General features: G+C 36.4%; 1 protein-coding gene across 2 annotated transcripts in view; it reads right to left on the reverse strand.

The window, feature by feature from the left end:
* CUL5 (cullin 5) overlaps positions 3,339-22,227 on the reverse strand; it is a 126,774-nt gene continuing 107,885 nt past the window's right edge. For both annotated transcript variants that reach the window (XM_018059842.1, XM_005689418.3), the window contains exons 14-19: positions 14,029-14,152; positions 13,550-13,725; positions 12,840-13,001; positions 12,000-12,118; positions 10,430-10,553; positions 3,339-6,652 (exon numbers count right to left, since the gene is read on the reverse strand). In XM_018059842.1, coding sequence (XP_017915331.1) covers positions 6,458-6,652; positions 10,430-10,553; positions 12,000-12,118; positions 12,840-13,001; positions 13,550-13,725; positions 14,029-14,152 — 900 coding nt within the window. In that variant the 3' untranslated portion in view covers positions 3,339-6,457. The remainder of the gene's footprint in view (positions 6,653-10,429; positions 10,554-11,999; positions 12,119-12,839; positions 13,002-13,549; positions 13,726-14,028; positions 14,153-22,227) is intronic.

Genomic DNA, 22,227 nt, shown 5'->3' on the forward strand with positions numbered 1-22,227 from the left:
TCTCAGGAGACAAGTAAGGTGGTCTGGTATTCCCAACTCTTGAAGAATTTTCCAGTTTGTTGTGATCTACACAGTAAAATGCTTTAGTGTAGTCAATGAAGCAGATATTTTTTTGAATTCCCTTGCTTTATCTATGATCCAGTGGATGCTGGCAATTTGATCTCTGGTTCCTCTGCCTTTTCTGAATCTAGCTTGTACATCTCAAAGTTCTTGGTTCACATACTGCTGAAGCCTAGCTTGAATGATTTTGAGCATAATCTTGCTAGCATGTGAAATGAGTGCAATTGTACAGTAATTTGAACATTCTTTGGCATTTTCTTTCTTAGGGAATGGAATGAAAACTAATCTTTTCCAGTCCTGTGGCCACTGCAGAGTTTTCCAAATTTGTTGGCATGTTGAGTGCAGCATCATCTTTTAGGATTTTAAATAGTTTAGCTGGAATTCTGTCACCTCCATTGGCTTCATACATAGTAATGCTTCCCAGGGTCCAGGATGTCTGGCTTTAGGTCAATTACCACACCACTGTTGTTACATGGGCCATTAAGACCGTTTTTGCACAGTTCTGTGTTATTCTTGCCACCTCTTCTTAATCTGTTAGGTTCTTGCCATTTCTCTCCTTTATTGTGCTCATCTTTGCATGAAATTTTCCCTTGGTATCTCCAATTTTCTTGAAGAGATCACTGTTCATTTCCATTCTATTGTTTTCCTCTATTTCTTTGTATTGTTCACTTAAGGCTTTATCTCTCCTTGCTATTCTCTGGAACTCTGCATTCATTTGGGTCTATCTTTCCCTTTTTCTCTTGCCTTTTACTTCTCTTTCCTCAGCTGTTTGTAAGGCCTCCTCAGACAACCTCAGGCAACTTTGCCTTCATTTTTCTTGGGGATGGTTTTGGTCACCACCTCCTGTACAGTATTATGAACCTGTCTCCAGTTCATAGAGGTGGTACCAGATCCATGACAATTAGTCCATAGTTGTTCAGGCACTGTCTACCAGATCTAATCCCTTGAATGTATTGGTCACCTCCACTGTATAATCACAAAGGATTTGAATTTGATTTAGGTTATACCTGAATGGCCTAGTGCTTTTCCCTTTGCAATTTAAGCCTGAATTTTACAATAAAGAGTTCACAATCTGAGCCACAGTCAGCTCCCAGTCTTATTTTTGCTGACTGTAAAGAGCTTCTCCATCTTCAGCTGCAAAGAATATAATCAATCTGATTTCAGTAGTAACCATCTGGTGATGTCCATGTGTAGAGCTGTTCTTTAGATAAAAACCATCAAAAACTAATGTAGACCCAAGTTTGGATTAGCACTTGTAAAATTAGGATGTTACCAATTGGGAGAGCAAGCTGCTACTTAACTCTCTTTACCCACTATGGATCTATCAAAGATGTTTTAATCTGGAATACTTAAAATTTACACAGAATTGTTTGTATTTTTATGTCTTTTTCTTTAATCAGATGCTCACCAAAGTCTGTAACTCCTCGACAGTTTGAGACACCTGTTTCAGATTGTCCATTGGTTAAAAATAGAAGTTTAGTGACATGCAAAGGCCATATTTGATTTTACTGTCTAAGAATAAGGAATTAGAAAATAAAGTCTTCCCATTTAAAACTTATAAGTATTGAACTCTACTTTGTTCTCAAGCACAGATGCTCTCATTCATTCATTCAATTCACATCTCAAAGCCAGACTGTTTCTTTATGCATTGTTTTAGCAAGTGGATCCAACTTTGGATATTTAGGGGTATCTCTTTGAGAAAAATATAAATTACAAGTAACAAAATATAAATTACAAGTAACAAAGCTCTTAGGGCCCTTCCCAGGGCCTTGGGAGGCCTAAGGGGCCCAGAAGCTAATGCCTAATCTGTTCGTAGGTTCTGGTGAATCTTAAACCGGAGTCACAATTTTTACTGCCTTCATTTCCAAGTCAATTTCCCCTCACTGCCCAAATCCCAGTTAAAAGTCCAAGGTTGATTTTAGGGTCATTGCTGCTGCTGCTAAGTCGCTTCAGTCGTTTCCGACTGTGCGACCCTATAGATGGCAGCCCACCATGCTCCTCTGTCCCTGGGATTCTCCAGGCAAGAATATTGGAGTGGGTTGCCATTTCCTTCTCTAGTGCATGCATGCATGCTAAGTTGCGTCAGTCGTGTCCAACTCCACGCAACCCTACAGACAGCAGCCCATCAGGCTCCTCCATCCACAGCATTCTCTAGGCAAGAATACTGGAGTGGGTTGCCATTTCCTTCTCCATTTAGGGTCATTATAAAGTGCTAAAGATTGAATGCCTGTTTCTCTCCAAAGGTCATATGTTGAAACCTAACTCTCGATGTGCCATTACTGGGAGGTGGGGACTTTAACTTTGGGAGGTAATTAGGTCATGAGAGTGGAATCCTTATGAACGAGATTAGTGCCTTTATAAAGGAGACCCAAAGGCCTTTAAACTTTCTTTCTGCATGTGAGGACACAGTGAGATATCAGCAGTCTGCAACCTGAAAGCGGTTCCTCACCAGAACCAACCATGCTGGCACCCTGATCTCAGACTTTGAACCTCGAGAACTATGAGAAATACATCTGTATTGATTTATAAGTCATCCAGTTCATGGTACTTTTTTATAACCACCAAGGCTAAGACACAGTCTGTCTTCATAAACTTACTACTAAACTATCTCTAGCTTTGAAATTTAAATATTTCAAACATTTCAAAATACATACAAAACACTAAATAATGTTTTATATTTTTTACTTTGATATAAGATTTAAATTTTAGTAATGACATGGCATATTTAAACAGATGAATGAATGCAGTTTCAGGTTTAAAATTCTGACCTCCTCCAGGCATGACAGTCCTATGCTATCATCAAAAGAAAAGATATATTCCTGTTAGCTTTCCTTTTGAACTTGAATTTGAAATTTAAAAGAAATAAGTGGGTTACTTTTTGTATTTCTGATTCCTAAGGCTGACTAAAATTTACCATTTCACCATGAAATATGTAAATGCATCTATTATAAAAATTTTAATTAAACTGAGAAACTGCTCTACAGTAGAACATCAACATTTTCTTGATAGGTGAAAGCTTTTATATTACATTTTTATTTTGCAAGAAAATAAATTATACAACTTAAAAAATAAAATCCAAAAATTAAGCAGTTCATCAAAATATTTCAGCCTACTACATACAGAAACTGCTACCATTTAAAATTGTACAGCATTATCATCTCAGTATGTAGTGGCACACATTCAAAATCGTATATACCATACGAGGATAGATTACAACTTAGGAACTCAAATTTGTTCAACACTCCAGACAACATATATAGTGTAGATGACAGGAAAGCTCTCATTGTAGTGTTTATTTCACCAACATAACATTGGAAGAGTTTATAAGACAGCATCCCAGTCATTTACATGAAAATAGAAAAAACAAGCTTGAGTTTAAGATAGCAAATCTTTCTGGAAAACTAGCAGATCTTTCACACAAATTGAATCTTTAAAATTTGCCCTTTGAGCAGGGCCAATGATATCCTACTGCAAATAATGCAAAATACTTTTAAACTACTCCAGTCATATTTTGTATTAAATTTAATAAAAGGTAATTTAAGAAAGCTAACATTTCCTTTTTGGAAATTTTAACATTTATGCACAAAATAAGAGTAAAGAGATTTAAATAAAGTTTGCCAGAATGCAGGGATCCCTCCAATAAATGTAAAAATTGGAAGACTTCAGAATTTATTTCAAGATCCTCATTAAATCACTGGAACAGTAATATTCTAAATATTTAACTCATTTTAAGCATTAAAATTGTTCTATATTTTCACTTGGAAAGTTTTGCTTCCTATCTGCTTACTCTGGCAATGAGATGGTAATAAAGGTTAGTACTTGCAAGATGGCTTCACCTTTATATTAGAAGATGAATGCTCAAATCTTATTCTGAAGTGTCCTATTGCCATACTGCTCATGAAAAAAAAATATACATACATTTGTATACATTTTCCCTTAACTATATCAGATTTCATCCCTGCTCAGATAGCACTAATTTTTAGTTCACATTAGAGAAAAGGGACTTATTATTAAAGGATACTAACAGTGATTCTGGACCTTTAGCAAATTGCTGGTAGGTTTTTGTTTCCAGATCCTTTTTTTCTTAAAATTTTTAATTAGCAAATTTATTGTCAAAATATATTTAAAGAAAATTCAACAGTGGAATAGGCACCTTGTCAACTAAATGATTTTCATGAACACCAAATTGTAGTTAGATAAACGTTTGTATACATAAAGAAAAAATGATGAAAACTGTAAGTCTACAGTATTTGCTGCTGTTCTATTCCCCAATATACAACTAGGACATAATAAGCTATTAAAAAATTTATAAAATTTTATAGAAAACTTTGCTATGGATTTAGAGTTACCCACTTTTGCATTAAATTTACCTTTATAAATCAAAACATCATGGCTCTCATTCTTAAATGACTGAAAAAGATTAGAAATTCCAAACAAGTTTTGAGAACAATTCTGGTTTAAAACATCAACAAATTTTAAACTTTAAGAAATGGACTATAATTTTTCTTTCCATTGCTTCTTCCTTTGGTGTTCCTGTACTAGATAAGCAAATATGCTGATACCAAACTATTGGTTAAACATAAGGGCCACAATTATTACCAAAGTATCAGTTTTTTAAAATTCCAAATTTATTCCATTGTTAACAGTCAGCTAGTCAAAGAAAACAGTAAGCACTAATTTAGACTAATCTTCACAATATTCTTTGTCATTGCCATATGCTACCTAAGAGCTCAAGTGTAAGATTTTCCTGTGAATTTCAGAATAGGTCTTTGACTATAACCAGCAAAACCTTAAATGCTTTAAATTTGCTTTCCTTCATCAGGCCATCTCACAAAGCCTCTTGGGACTGGGGACAGATTCCATGAAATGCTGTTAAAAGCACTCTGCAATAATACTGTATGCTGTTCAACACTCCCGCACTTCATTTTCTACTATCATCAAAATCATTTAAAATATTACTTAATATCAAATAAAATATAATTTGCAAGAAAAGTTTTGAAATGGGCACCACAATGAATAAAAGCCATGTTGAGCCATTCTTTCCCAGTGGGGAATAAGTTTTCCTTTTTTAAGTTGTTCATGTCTTCAAGTCCTAAAATCTCCATTACTCTGGGTATTCAGTTGCCAGCAACTAAAAAGTTGCTACTTTGGATTGACTGAAAGAAAGAAGTTTAAGTGTTGGTTCTGAACATTATTTAAATGTTTACTTTCAAAATATATAAATATATATATACATATTATTTGGCAAGTTTATTGTTCATATTAAGATTGCAACAATTCTGCTTATGCTTTTCAGGTCTATGTTGTGGTTTTTCTTTACCTCCTAGGTGACTGATAATTATTACTTTTTAAAACAGAATGTCTTCCTTTCCAGAAACCTGAGGCTACAAATCCCTAATAATGAGACTTTAAAACTTCAAAGTATTTCTATGCTACAGATTAAGAGGTCAGTTATATAATTGTATTATATTAAAGCAGGAGATTTCTGCCTTATTTTTTAATGAATTTGAGTGTAGCATAATAAATATTAGGTATATAATATTAAGTGTCTTAGTAAACACTTAATATGCGAGTTTTGCTATTTTTGACTCTGAAGTTGAAATAATCTATCTCCATACATTTTTTTAAACAACTAAAATAACAATATGAGCTGCACTTTTTCAAAACAAACTCTCTGGCCATATAAGATTAAAAAAAAAAAAACCACTCCATTTAACAATGAACAACTAAAATAGTAGTCTCCTGCTTAACGAAAGCCAACATTTCTTAGTTGGAAAAATTTACTATCACTTTGAAGTCACCACTAAAATCCAGTTGTTATACTGAAGCAGTGTTTGAACATATGATAATACTAAATACTTATCTGTTCATCTATATCTGCCCTGTCCCAATGTTGTGTAGACCAGCTCACTCTTTTGATCAAAAGAAATCAAGAGTGCTATTTCTAGTTTTAATTGAATTAAAAAAAAAAAACAAAACATAACAGCATTTTTCAGTGCACAAACATCTGAAGATCCTTCCTTGTGCAAATACATTTTTCTAAGACAGGAGAAAAAAAAGGAAAAAAAAGCAACAAGAACCCCACTTTCACCCTCCCAACTGTTATTTCTTCTGGTGGGTATAAACCAGGATTTTAAAAGCTCATAATGGGCTCTTTGTGAATGCAAGTTTCTCACAAAACAGCATGCTGTTAAAACAGAGTGGTGCAACATGAAAGGAATGCCACCATGCTAACTAATGTGATTGGCAAAATATAGTTGTTTTGTTAGGTAAGGCAGAGATTTTAATATTTATGTAATCAAAGTCCAACTAAACCTTCCCCTAGCACAAACTGTAAGAACTTTCTGCCGAAGCACTCCAAAATTTGGGTTCTTAATATTGTCCATGATATTCAAAATTACGCCATATATATGAAAGTGTTGATATCAGATTCATCTCTTCTGATGTATTTGTGCTCTATTAGCCATTCTATTTGCTCTTTAATCATTTTCTTTTGTGGCAGGAACATGTTTTTCAAAATTTCTACTAATTCAGTCTGCAGCTGAGCATTACTAATTTTCTTTCTCATCTTCATTATTTGTATGATAGCTTCCTAAAAGAAAAAATAAAAATAAAGTATTAAATTATTTTAAGTAAAACAAAATGAAAAATGACTTTTAATGTTTTTTATCCTCTGCCCAACATCTATCCAAATGATTAGCAATCACTGGATTAACCTTGAGACCTGTAACAAACAAAAGTATCTTCTTTTCACTGTGGAAAACAAAATCTGCATATTATGGATATTCTGAAAAATAAAGAAAAGCAAAATTACTCATATCCCTTTTTACATACTTTTCCCCTTGTATTTACAGTTATTTCTTTGCATAGTAGTAGCAGTCAGTTGCTTTAGTTGCTCTCTTTTAAAAATTAACAATCACTACTCTTTATATACTTATCAGATTAATGAGCTGTACTTATTATCAAGTACCTTCAGTTTATAATGACTCGACTAAATGGTTCAACTTTCTGGAGGAGTAAGCACTTTTCATTTAAGTCAATTTTATTAATAATTTCCTTGATGATTTAATTACTATTAATCTATATAATATAGATAATTAGAAAATTACTAAATATTTTCTCTTTTGTCTTTTCCAGTACAAGTTCTCTTCTTAGTCAACAAAAGGCATCCATCTGCCTTACTGGAGATTAAAATTCATTATAAAAGAAGTTTAAAAACAGAAATGTGTTAATATTTGCTTTTAAACACTAAAAAACGGAGATTTGCTACAAGGCAATAGGCTTGGGAGTCAGGCAGTATTCAGTATGAGAAAAGTATACCATCAACTTCCTCTGTACAGACATGAGAATTCCTACACTGCCACGAGCAGGTCAGAAGAATTACTCCTAACAGTATGTCCAAATCCACACTCTGGATCACAGGGTTTATGTCAAGGGTTCAGGGAGAAAGAAGGAAGAGGGAAAAAGTCTGTCTTCCTTCAGGCACTTGTACTTTACAGAAACCAGTAAGGTGGAAAGAACAATTGTAAACATTCTAATTTCTCTTATTCTAGCTTTGGTAGAGGTGAAAATGATGGCTGTGTTAGAGCTGTTAAGAGAAAAACAGAGATCACAAGAGTTCTGGCCCTGGTCTCATTTAATATGTTGGAGGTCACTTGAAAAGTGGCATGATATGATGGAAATAATTTGCAATTCTGAATTTCTCAGTTCCCATATGATGTAGATAAAGTTTAGAGCTCATGGACCTGGCACAGCGCCTTCAGTGGCAGGAAAACATAACCCTGTAGCAGCAGATGATAATAACAGTGTGCCATGTAAGCCAAAGGCCACAAAGAATATGTAACAGCCTTAGAGGGCTCAGGAGCTCAGTAAGAGCAGACAACAGTGAACCAGACCAGGAAAGAGGCCATGCGGTCTTACTGCTGGAAAAAAAAAAAAGAACAATAGTTCATTTGCTACAGATATCAGCAATATATAGTAACAAAAAGTTAAATTTCCATAGGTGACAGATAAAGCCCTCTATAGCTGACAGAACACTGTCACAACCATATAGATATGATAACCCCTTCACTGTCACTATGAGGTCAAGTGAATTTCTCAACTTCAGTACATCCAGATGCCTCTGCAAAAATAGCAAAGAATGGGGATGGGTGGAGCAGAATCAGGGAGAAATATGAAAGTCCAACTATAACTTAAAGGGACAGCTTGGATTAGTAGACTGAGCATAATTATGAATCAGTTTTAGACAAAACAAAAAAACATTTTCTCTGCACACCTTATATTAATAGTATGACTATACTTGCCCATTCCGTTTCATATCTCAACAGAATCCATCTGGATTTATCCTAGTGTAGCCATAAACTAGGACTATGTCATGCTTTTTCCTCCTAGAAGTAAAATTTTCCAAATCTCTTACTGAATAATACATTCCCTTTTCATGGGACATAGAAACCATTTCCTTTATTGCAAAGTTCATCTACACTTATAGAGGAGGTTTAATTCTGAGTTATTTTCTTCAGTTAATCTGTTACACTGTTTCATATTTGTAGATACTTTAATAAGTTTCAATATTTGGCAAGGCAAAGTTCCACCACCAACACTTTATATTTTAAGATTCTTAATCACTCTCATCTATTTATTCTGGTAAAACTGTGAATCAACTTTTAAAATTACAAAAATATTCCTTGTTGAAAATATTTAAAATTTAATTAATTTATTTATTTTTGGCTTTGCTGGATGACTGCAGTTTTTCTCCAGTTGCAACAAGCTAGGGCTGTTCTCTGTTACAGCGTGCAGACTTTTCACGGCAGTGGTTTCTCCTGTTGCCAAGCACAGGTTCTAGGCAGGTGAGCCTCAGTGGTTGTGGCACATGAGCTTAACAGTTGTGGCTCCCAGGCTCTGGACACAAGCTTGATAGTTGTGGTACACGGACTTGGCTGTCTCATGTGTGGGATCTTCCTGGACCAGAGATCAAATCTGTCTTTCCTGCACTGGCAGGCATATTCTTTCCCACTGAGCCACCAGGAAAACCTCAGTTGAATTTTTATATGATATTCAGCAGATTCATTACTAGTATGGGGTTAATTCAGCCTTATCATTAAAAAATATGGTATTTCACGTTAAAAAAAAGCCAGATACAAAAGAGTATGCTGTCTGCTTCCATGTATATGAAGACCAAGAACAAGCAAAACTAAGCAACAGTGACAGGAATCAGGTAGGTTGAAGAGGGAGACTGGCTGAATGAGAGACATGAGGAAAGTGATAGAAATGTTGCATATTTTAATTGAGGTGATGGTCATACAGTTATACATATTTAGCAAAACACATTGAAAACTATGAAACATGTATTCTATTGTATGTAAATTATACCTCAATAAAAAATATACAGTAAGTAAAAAGGTACATGATCTATTTATTCAAATCTCCTTTTGAATCTCTTAGGTGAAGGCTCCTCTCTTTATATAGGTATGCTGCTGCTGCAGCTGCTGCTGCGGCTGCTGCTGCTGCTAAGTGGCTTCAGTCGTGTCCGGCTCTGTGCGACCTCACAGATGGCAACCACCAGGATCCCCCATACCTGGGATTCTCCAGGCAAGAACACTGGAGTGAGTTGCCACTGCCTTCTTCATCATATAGGTCTAACTACTTTTTGAAGAAATTTCTGTGAATTCTATGTTTCTTCTTTATTTTCTTAAAAATCACTTATTTATCACTAAATAGAAAAGCATTTAATTTTTACTTCTCTTTTCTCTGCTCCTTTATTATATCATATAATCTACAAATACTTAAAAATTTTAATCTTTTCTTTTTTGCTTCATGCTTGATTACATTGGCCAATAATTTCAAACAATATTAAATGAAAATAGTAAAAGTGGGACAACTTGGTTTTAATTAGTTCTAAGGTTAAAACAGTCTTTCATTAGTTTGCAATAGGGATTCTTATCATGTTCACAAGGTTATCATAATCCTAGTTTTAAAATATGTTTAAAATAATCCCTCATTTCCCATTACAATGGAATCAGAAATCTTAAAATTAAATAAAAATGAAAATACTCAATCCTAGAATTGTAACCTGTCACTGATAATATACATATATCCTCTTTGACATACAGTCAGAGAAGCATAACCTAAAACCAAGGTTTGGCCCAACAGAATCTACCATAGACCATCAAGTCACATCAACACCTCACCAGCAAATAGGAGAATCCTATTAATATAATTTTTAAATTTCAGGAAAATGAAGTAGCTTTTCTGTTACAAAAGGTTTGAGTACCTACATTTTCTTTAATTACGAAAAACAAGATTTGATGATTAAAAAAAAACAACAACCAACTTCTTCAAAATTTAGACATTCTATCTTAACATTACAAACCTGGGTTCTCAGTATTCTTAGTTGAACTATTCCTTCATTCTCTTCCTCTCTCATTCTTTCTGTAGTGAGCTGCAAGCGTCCAATCAAGTTGATTTTACCCCTTTTCTGAACTTTTGCATTTTTTCTATAAAAAAATTAAATCAAATATTTTACGGTGAAAGGTCTTTTAAACATCATTTTATAGCAACAATGTCAAAGAGAAAATATTTATAAATATTCTAAAAATTAATATTCAACATTGCTATATGCAGGTCAGGAAGCAACAGTTAGAACTGGACATGGAACAACAGACTGGTTCCAAATAGGAAAAGGAGTACATCAAGGCTGTATATTGTCACCCTGCTTACTTAATTTATATGCAGAGTATATCATGAGAAACACTGGGCTGGAGGAAACACAAGCTGGAATCAAGATTGCCGGGAGATATATCAATAACCTCAGATATGCAGATGACACCGCCCTTATGGCAAAAAGTGAAGAGGAACTAAAAAGCCTCTTGATCAGTGCCAGACTTTATTTTTGGGGGATCCAAAATCACTGCAGATGGTGACTGCAGCCATGAAATTAAAAGACGCTTACTCCTTGGAAGGAAAGTTATGACCAACCTAGACAGCATATTCAAAAGCAGAGACATTACTTTGCCGACTAAGGTCCGTCTAGTCAAGGCTATGGTTTTTCCAGAGGTCATGTGTGGATGTGAGAGTTAGACTGTGAAGAAAGCTGAGCGCCGAAGAATTGATGCCGTTTGAACTGTGGTGTTGGAGAAGACTCTTGAGAGTCCCTTGGACTGCAAGGAGATCCAGCCAGTCCAAGCTGAAGGAGATCAACCCTGGGATTTCTTTGGAGGGAATGATGCTGAAGCTGAAACTCCAGTACTCGGGCCACCTCATGCAAAGAGTTGATTCATTGGAAAAGACTCCGATGCTGGGGGGGATTGGGGGCAGGAGGAGAAGGGGACGACAGAGGATGAGATGGCTGGATGGCATCACTGACTCGATGGACGTGAGTCTTGAGTGAACTCTGGGAGTTGGTGATGGACAGGGAGGTCTGGCGTGCTGCGATTCATGGGGTCACAAAGAGTTGGACACGACTGAGCGAATGAACTGAACTGAACTAAGAGAAAAATAACAACTAACATATAGCTTTATTAAAATGAACCCTATGTTTTCCCTCAAACATGATATAAAAGCTCTGTTAATACCTAAGTATGACTACACTCCCTATAATAACAAAGTAAATATAATTTATATTGTCATTAAAGTCATTAGATAATTGAAGATGTATTGGTTATAATTCAGCATTATCTTCTAATTGGGATCTCAAGGAAATAGTTCTCTGTGTGGATAAAGTTGCTTTAGAGTACAATTATTTTAAAGATGAAAGCAATATGGTGTAAAGTCAGACACCAAAAGTATCCAGTTCATTCAACTAAATGGCAGAAATCTAAAGTGATGGCAGCACACAGATATGCTTTAAATATCATGTAAAGAAAGTTATTATTTTCCTAACAATAAAATATCAAAATTCAAACATGCTATTTTTATTTTAGATCAACGAACATAAACCTTACATTAAACTGAACTCCTGGTTCACTGAAAAGAGGGTACCTTCTGTAAAGTCTTTGGGTGAGTTGACTTGAGGTTCATACAATAAAACTTGCCGTTTGAGCTTTGGGAAAGCTACTAAAGACTGTAAAGAATAAAGAAAAAAAATAGCTTTAAGATAAATTCTCAAACATGACCAATATAGACGAGAAAAATTATGAGCACAAATTCAGAATTCAAATTTTTATTTGCTACTTCATAAACATAACAATGTACATGCATAATGAGGAAAGAGAGAATGAGGAGAAAAATAGTTGGTTATGAGGAAACAATAAATTCTCTCTTTACAATAAGACAGACAAAAACAAAATAAAACTAAAGGGATTGATCATATATGACCATAGCAAACACCACTGTCAGTTATAAACCAGCTGTTTCTCTTTAGGTAGTAATTTATTTTGCAACTATTAAGAGGCATATGGAGCAGGAGTAAAATTTAGTTCTGAACAGGAGGGCTAGTAAGTATATTTTACAGGGCCTCAAAAGAACCAAAGTTTTCTAATTCTTAAGAGTTTTGGTTATCATAAAAAAATCACTGAACAACATTCTCAATACGAAATCTTTGGTCATGCTTTTCACAGGTAACATTTACAACTGAATCTTTCTCTTTTTTGCCATTCGGGCTCAGTAACTTTCACGTTTTCAATTTCTTATTGTTCCATAAGTAACTCACTAGTGTGCTTTTCTTGGTTAAAAGTCATTTGATTGTTATGAATTCATAAATTTATTATAACACAAGACAATACCTATTTCCTGCTATGTGAGAGGACACAAATAAAAAAAAAAGAACATAAAAACAAACCAACCCATAGAGTCCTCCTAAGCTCAGCATCAGGGAGTTCAGTTGCAAGTTTTAGATTTTCAAAGCTGATTTTCTCTCTGGGTCTTTGGTTCCATGCAAACAATACAGCCAGCTGAAACGTTGTTACCTCCAAATCATATTGGCCTACTTCATTCTTAAATGTTATCTATAATAGATAAAATAATTTAAAAAATAAGAATCTCTTTATGAGTATTACCATTTATCTACTGTAATATCTCTTATATGATATAAGACTGGTAGTTATCTTCCAATATCCATTCTTCCTTTCTTACACGGTAATAAAAATTTCAGCAGACCTTAATGACTATCCAAAATAAAGGCTCATCTCTCAGCTTTCCTGTGCAAAATCTGACCATGTGACTAAGTTTTGGCCAATGAGATTTGAGTAGAAATAATAGAATCTTCCAGAAGTTGCTATTAAAGAAAATTATACCATTACAACTTTCCTCTCCTGTTGGGCTGGAACACAGACATAGTGAGAGGATCATACTGGATTCTGCAGGCAAGGGAATACCTTAAGGATGGTGCTATAACCAATAGTTTATGTCCCTAACAAATTCATGGAACAGATCCACTATACCTGATCAAACTTTCACTTGCAACAAAAGGAAAAATCCACCTTGTTTAAACAAATCTTATTTGGAGTCTTGCTACAACCAAACCAATATCTGAACTAACACACCATCTACTTACAATTCCATTTGACATGAGATGATGCCAATGTAATTTTCTTCCACTATGGTTCTTTTTGTAGAATTCTTCTACTTCAGGTATCAAATCCTCCAGTTCAGTAGGAAGTGAGACAAAGACTTTTTCAGAGCTTCTTGACCAGGCACCAGCATTCAAAATTTTTATATTAACTGAATCAGCTATAGGAATGTATGTCAGAAAATATAAAGCAAATAATCTTAACAATGGATAAAATTCAAAATACACAGACAGTGGGTAAACTTTGGTGAAAAATAAACAATACTCTAAAGATTTTGTTAAAAGTGTCTTTTTGTTTCAAAGTAAGAGTTAGTAAATCTAATTTCTGCTTTGCAGGATATCTTCAAGGAATGTGGACTTTGAAATATACTTGTATCGATTACTGCTTAGGTTTATTTTTAATTTACTAGAAAACAAAGATTTTTTTTTAAGTTTTTAAAATGTATGTAATTATAAAATAATACCTGGTAATGCCAATTTATTGTTTTTGTGCATTTCCTTAAAAGCTTGGTTCAAATCTTCAGATACTTTTATGTCCTGAAACATTCTAGCAAGCTTGTTTACATAATCTGCTGGCATACCAACTTCCTATGAAAACCAAAGACAGAAGAAGTAATAAATGATATACTATTAGGAAAAATTTTAATGGAAACTAAATTTTATATGCTTTAATACAAAATTCTTCTTCTATTTACAGAGTGTTTACAATCTAATACCTATTAAATTTTATTCTTTGAGACTACACAGAATATACAGGCAATCCTGGCTTTTTGTGCACCATTCTAAAATGCATGAATTTCAGGTACCACAGTATAGTGAAATAATACCAGTACCTCAACAATACTGCTCAACTTTCAATTACCATTATACATTAAATGTGAGTAACGCATAAAGCTCAAACTTTACTTCTAGCTCTTCATCATACAAACCACTAACAAATAACAGAGCACATCCATCAATGACCAATCACAGTATTTCTTTCAAAATCTGTTAGTCATCTGTTTATTCAGTTCACCCACAGAGAGCAAAGATGTAGCTTTGTTGCATCCATGTCCTCAACTGATAGATCATGTGATATTTTACAAAAATGCATAACTGAAAGAAGTCAAGAAAGATGATAAAAATACAGACAAAAAAAGAGAGAAAATAACATTGTACTGAAAATAAAGAAGAACATAAATGGAGCTTTAGAAGAAAGAGCTGACGGTGACTGTAATGTCTGTTGATAATGCCAATGTGAAAGCCTCTAACTATGCAGGTATAGAAACTTAATGAAGGCAAATAACCAACATAAATGAGAAAAGTGATATTGACTAAAAAAAAATATATATATATATATATATATATATATATATATATATATATGAGGAAGTGATGCCAGAGAAAACTTTGTAAAACCAAAATTTGGAAGGGGACTCAAACTTACAAAGAGTATGACAACTCTTCAAAATAAACAAAAGGTGCTCACTAAGTAAACTGTCACTCACATGACAAGAAAGTAAGTACTAGTCAAACTACTCATTTTAGTAACAGTGGTATTGAGATATAAATCATCAATCTCAAAATTTGTCCTTTTAAAGTATACAATTAATCAGGTTTTAGTATACTGAAAGAGTTATGCAACTATCACCAGTATCTAACTTTAGAACATTTTCATCATTGCAAAATGAAACTCCGTACTTACTAGCGATCACTACCATATTCCTCCACTCTTCCATTTCTGGAAATTGGCTTTTTTGTTTGTTTGTTTGTTTTTTGTTTTTTCAGTGGAGTGCAGTTTATTACACCGGTGGGCCCAAGGCAGTGTCTCCTCTTAGCCAAGGACCCTGACCAGGATATGTGAAAATCTTTTATACCCCATGTGTACGTTTCTGAACCCACCATTCCAAATTCCTTGAGACTTACATAAACCAAGGAAAATACAATCCCAATAACCCCATCATTCACGTGCTATGTGCTCAAACAGTCAAACAATTAGCCAATAATCAATAAATCCGAGGCTACAGTCCGATAGATACAGAAAAGTTTATGGCCTGTCTGGAGGAAGGGGTGATTAGTGTATGTTTTCTCTTAGGCGATGAGTAATCTAGATACAATTTTCAAGGTTCCCCTGTCTGGTGGAGGTCTTATCCTTCTGTTGCTGTTTTCATAGGCACTAAACACAGAGTTCAGAGTCCACTGGAAAGGTGGCCGAGCATGATCAGCATGAACAGGCCTAAGATGGAGTCCAGGCCCTATGAATTCCTTCTTCATTCCCCCCTCTTGATGCTCTTAACTCATTTTATGAGCATCATTCATAGGGATATATTGCACCCTGGCTCTCTGACCACCAATTTGGGAGAATGACATCAACAAAGGGTTACAAAGTTCCTAATACATTGTAAAATTCAGGGTCCACAAAGCAGAACTATCAAGGCAACTATAACAGTGGTAAATATAGTTTTCCACCAATCACCCTTCACCCAAGATAGAACCAAAGTCCAGACAGGAATGTTTTCATTTGACATTGTTTTTACCTGGTTTTTCATGTCATCTAAAGCAGTCAATACATTGCCAGATAAGTCAGGAATGTATTCACAACATTCAACCTTAATTATAGCACAGGTCCCTCCTTGAGCAGTTGTGAGTATGTTCAAAGCCATTCTATTATGAATTACCGCTTTTCTCATTTGGAGTTACTCTTCATTTAAGGCTGGGATGGCTTTTGTTCTATCTAGGAGGACCTGTTTTGTGAAATTAGTCAAGGCTTCTACTTTAATCATGATATCTGTTGTCCCTATAGAGAGTACAAATAAGGCAGCAATATACTCATACCACTGAAACACGGATCTTATCCATCTAGCATGTACATAAAGTAGATTTACCGGTTGCTGTAGGTTAGGCTTTTGTTACACTGGCATTTATATCAAATGTAACCCCATGACCCGAGTCTATTGACTGTAGGTCTTACACCAAGAGAGCAAGGAGAGGTTATGATTGACAAGATAGAGGAAAGTCTCTTTTTGTCATCCCAGAAAAGAGCAGAGTGGTTTAAAATCTCCTTGGCAGAGCGGTGACACCCACCAAGGAAGTCCATCCATCACTGACAAAGGCATAGCCCTACATACCCAGCAGTTGGAAGTGTTGTGGAAGTCTGCATAGGAATGTGCCCATTAGATGAAAACACTGTCCTGAGTTGAAACGGAAGTTAAATTCAAAATCATGTTGATGAGGCCAAGCAGCAGGAGTTGATTGTGAGGCTTCATCCTGAAGGGGCTCGTCCAGGATCTTATTTCCTTCTTCTTAAGGATGGTCTTAGTCTCTCGAGTATCAGCGAGGTCCCTCTGTGTAGTCCACTCAAGAGTTTTTTGGGTCTGCGTGGTATGTTCTCTTCACCCTCGTATGATGGATCCAAGGGACAATACCTGCAACTTTAACTGAAGAGTTCGGGAAAGGTTGAAAGGAGACACCGAGTGTCTGTCCATGTCCCAGAATCCCTCTCGCTAGCATCCATCTTGGCAAATAAAATTTCAAATGTATGAGATGAAGGGAAGAAAGCACTCAGGCAAGGAATGAATCCTAGAAGCAAGCTTAGGCGCTGCTTGGGAAACTCAGCTCCACGCTCTCCCTGTTAATTGTTTATTTTTTGTCTCAACACATTTGGCTGCTTTGTATTGGGGTAATCATACTGTATGTGAAACCAACCCTGAATACTCATTGGAACGACTGATACTGAAGCTGAAGTTCCAACACTTGGGCCACCTCATGTGAACAGCGGACTCACTGAAAGAGACTCACTGGGAAAGGCAGAAGGAGAAGAGGGTGACAGAGGATGAGATGGCCAGATGGAATCACTGATGCAGTGGACACGAAGTTGGGCAAACTCTGGGAGATAGTGAGGGACATGGAAGCCTGGGATGAAGCAGTCCATGGTGTTGCAAATAGTCAGACACGACTGGGTGACAGACAACAACTGTATGTGGTGTTCTGTGAATGGCTTCTTTTGCTTAGCATAGGATTTTCAAAGTTCATCCATGTTGCATACATCAGTACTTAATTTCTTCTTATTGCCGAAGATATTCAACTCAGTTCAGTTGCTCAGTCGTGTCCAACTCTTTACGACCCCATGAAGGCCAGGCCTCCCTGTCTGTCACCAACTCCCAGAGTCCACTCAAACCCATGTCCATTGAGTCAGTGATGCCATCCAACCATCTCATCCTCTGTCATCTCCGTCTCTTCTGCCCTCAATCTTTCCCAGCATCAGGGTCTTTGCAAATGAGTCAGCTCTTTGCATCAGGTGACCAAAGTATTGGAGTTTCAGCTTCAACATCAGTCCTACCAATGAACACTCAGGACTGATCTCCTTTGGGATGGACTGGTTAGATCTCCCTGCAGTCCATGGGATGCCGGGGTCCAGCCCTGGTGCGTCCAGGGAATTCAAAGGGGAGACGGAGTCGGCGTCCTAAGAAATAACTATTTAATTAGAAATATAAAGAGAGATTAGGAAAGAATAGTGTAGTAGGAAAATAAGTGGAGAAAAGAGGCTGAATAACTTGGTTTATGTGGAATACCAATAAAACCTCAAGACAAGAGGTTTGCACCACCTACGTAGGCCGCAGGCGTCCTCCCGTTCTCCCGAAGGAGAGGAGACACTAAGGCCTCCCAGGTCGGATCTTAGAAGCCCATGCAAAATTAGTAGGCTTGGCCAGCATCCATGCTCCAGATGGGAACTCAGCCAGAAAGTGAGAGAAAGAACGACATGAGGAGACCAGTCTTTCCAGAAACTGATCCGTTTTCTTTATTTTTCAGGTTCGCTTATATACTTTTTGTTACACATAGAGATAGAATACAGAGTCACGCGGGGTCAGCAGACTTGACCTTTATCAAAATCAGGTGCTTCATATAAAAGGTCTTAGGGGTTTTACATCATCTTCTGGCCAGGGGGCCTGCTAACATTTTATGACCCTTTCTTTCTGATAACGGTCAGTCAACCAGAAAACTTATTTTTTCCAGGGGTGATTTTTTCTTAAACCAGGTGCCACCCTCCAAATGTACCAGATAAAGTTGCATTCCTATAGGGTGAAGGTGTAGTGGGTTACAATTAAGAAAGGAATTTACTTAGCCTAAGGTTTAACATGATTAATATCAAAGGTTAATACTTATTTCTCCTATATGCTAGTTATATTCATTATAAGGGCAGGGAATATGGAGATTTAGCAGCAAATATTGGCTCAACAAATGAAAAACCCTTCACCAATATAATTCCTAATCAACCCACTACACTATACTAATAATTTTCTAACTTCTCAAAAGAATCTATTTAGAAAGTTTAAAGCATCTCATGCCTCTCATGGTTGGGAGGCTGTGAACAATCACATGTGGCCGGACAAACCTGCTCAGGCAGGCTAGAGAACCTTCAGAGGAGTTTGTAAGTTGAAACACTCTTGTCACGCCGAGGAATTTTTATTAACTGGAGCTGTACGTTAACTCCTTCTCCAAGAGAGGTGGTGGGGGACAGCCCCCTGTAAAGTCAGAGGTGTAAGTGAGGGCATAAAACAGTAGAGTGGGCAGACTTTGGTTTTGGGGGTAGATGCTCGGAAACAGGGGGTCTCCTGAGGCTTGATCCCACCTTTGCGTATGCCGAGCTTCCTTCATCGTGACCTTTGCCACGGGCGAGTTCCTCACGCTAGCTCCTGGCAATGGGACTCTCAAGAGTCTTCTCCAACACCACAGTTCAAAAGCATCAATTCTTCAGTGATCAGCTTTCTTCACAGTCCAACTCTCACATCCACACATGACCAGTGGAAAAACCATAGGCTTTACTAGACGTACCTTTGTTGGCAAAGCAATGTCTCTGCTTTTTAATATGTTGTCTAGGTTGGTCATAACTTTCCTTCCAAGGAGTAAGCGTCTTTTAATTTTATGGCTGCAATCACCATCTACAGTGATTTTGGAGACCAAGAAAATGAAGTCAGCCACTGTTCCCACATCTATTTGCCATGAAGTGATGGGACCAGATGCCATCTTAGTTTTCTGAATGTTGAGCTTTAACCAACTTTTTCATTCTCCTCTTTCACTTTCATCAAGAGGCTTTTTAGTTCCTCTTCACTTTCTGCCATAACGGTGGTGTCATCTGCATATCTGAGGTTATTGAGATTTCTCCCAGCAATCTTGATTCTAGCTTGTGCTTCCTCCAGCCCAGCATTTCTCACGATGTACTTTGCATATAAGTTAAATAAGCAGGGTGACAATATAAAGCCTTGATGTACTCCTTTCCCTATTTGGAACCAGTCTGTTGTTCCATGTCCAGTTCTAACTTTGCTTCCTGACCTGCATACAGGTTTCTCAAGAGGCAGGTCAGGTGGTCTGGTATTCCCATCTTGTTCAGGATTTTCCACAGTTTATTGTGATCCACACAGTCAAAGGCTTTGGCATAGTCAATAAAGCAGAAATAGATGTTTTTCTGGAACTCTCTTGCTGTTTTGATGACCCAGTGGATGTTGGCATTTGATCTGTGGTTCCTCTGCCTTTTCTAAAACCAGCTTAAACATCTGGAATTTCATGGTTCATGTATTGCTGAAGCCTGGCTTGGAGAATGTTAAGTATCACAGACAACTAGCCAATCTGATCACATGGACCACTGCCTTGTCTAACTCAATAAAACTAAGCCATGCCATAGGGGCCACCCAGGACTGACAGGTCATGGTAGAGAGGTCTGACAGAATGTGGTCCACTGGAGAAGGGAATGGCAAACCACTTCAGTATTCTTGCCTTGAAAACCCCACGAACAGTATGAAAAGGCAAAAAGATAGGACACTGAAAGATGAACTTCCCAGGTTGATAGGTGCCCAATATGCTACTGGAGATCAGTGGAGAAATAACTCCACAAAGAATGAAGGGATAGAGCCAAAGCAAAAACAATACCCAGCTGTGAATGGAACTGGTGATAGAAGCAAGGTTTGACACTGTAAAGAGCAATATTGCAGAGGCACCTGAAATGTTAGGTCCATGAATCAAAGCAAACTGGATGTGGTCAAACAGGAGACGGCAAGAGTGAACGTCAACATTCTCAGCATCAGTGAACTAAGATGGACTGGAATGGGTAAATTTAACTCAGACAACAATTGTATCTACTACTGTGGGCAGGAATCCCTCAGAAGAAATGGAGTAGCCATCATGGTCAACAAAAGAGTCCTAAATGCAGCACTTGGATGCAATCTCAAAAACGACAGAATGATCTCTGTTCGTCTCCAAGGCAAACCATTCAATATCACAGTAATCCAAGCCTATGCCCCAACCAGTAACGCTGAAGAAGCTGAACAGTTCTATGAAGACCTACAAGACCTTGTAGAACTAACACCCCAAAAAGATGTCCTTTTCATTATAGGGGACTGGAATGCGAAAGTAGGAAGTCAAGAAACACCGGGAGTAACAGGCAAATTTGGCCTTGGATTACAGAATGATGCAGGGCAAAGGCTAATAGAATTCCAACAGAATGCACTGGTCACAGCAAACACCCTCTTCCAACAACATGAGAAGACTCTACACATGGACATAACCAGATGGTCAACATCGAAATTAGACTGATTATATTCTTTGCAGTCGACGATGGAGCAGCTCTATACAGTCAGCAAAAACAAGACCGGGAGCTGACTGTGGCTCAGATCATGAACTCCTTATTGCCAAATTCAGACTGAAATTGAAGAAAATGGAGAAAACAACTAGACCATTCCACTATATTAGACTAAACCATATTTTATCTATTTATCAGCTGATTGACCTTTGGGTTTTCACTTTTTAGCTATTATGAATAATGATGCTATGAACATTCATGTACGAGTTTTTATGTGTTCATATGTTTTTATTTCTCATAAGTGGAATTATCTAGGAGTAGAACTGCCAGGTCAACACTATGTTTGGCTTTCTGAGGAACTGTCAGTTTTCCAAAGTGGTTGCACCATTTTACACTCCTATCAGCAATGCATGAGGGTTCCAATTTCTTCTCTTCCTCGCCAATATTTGTCATGGTCTGAATTTTCAGCTATCCCAGTGAAAGTAAAATGGCATCTTATTGTGGCTTTGATTTGCATTTCTCTACTGATTAATGATGTTGAACATCTTTGCATGCACTTATTAGACATTTGCATATCTTTGTGAGGAAATGTCTATTCTAATATTTTGTCCATTTTTAACTGATTGTCTTCACTGTTGGGTTGTAAGAGTTCTTTATATATTCTAGATACGATATCCGACACGTGAATTTCAAATACTTTCCTAACTACTCTTTAAGACTTTTACAAAGAAAAAATCACTTTAAATTACAAAGTTTGTTTTAAATATTTACATGGTATACTAAATACATTAATTTTACTAATTTTTCTTTTTCCTATAATTTATAACAGAGTTTCTAGTATTTTGACAAAAATTTCTAAGTCACAAAACACTGGGAATAATAATTTCCCAGTGATTGTTTATATTAAGATAACCTGCACAGTAATTTCTACTATCCCATACTACCATGCAAAGCAGGGCTATCTGCAAATCTTTAATGTGAAATACACATATAAATGAAAAGCATATATATATATAATACAAACATACAATTGTATGCATATTTTACTATCATATATTAATATAATATTATATAACACCATGTGTATAAATGAAAGACATTCACTTATGGT

This window comes from Capra hircus, chromosome 15 (assembly GCF_001704415.2).
Source record: "Capra hircus breed San Clemente chromosome 15, ASM170441v1, whole genome shotgun sequence".
In the NCBI taxonomy this organism is placed as follows: domain Eukaryota; kingdom Metazoa; phylum Chordata; class Mammalia; order Artiodactyla; family Bovidae; genus Capra; species Capra hircus.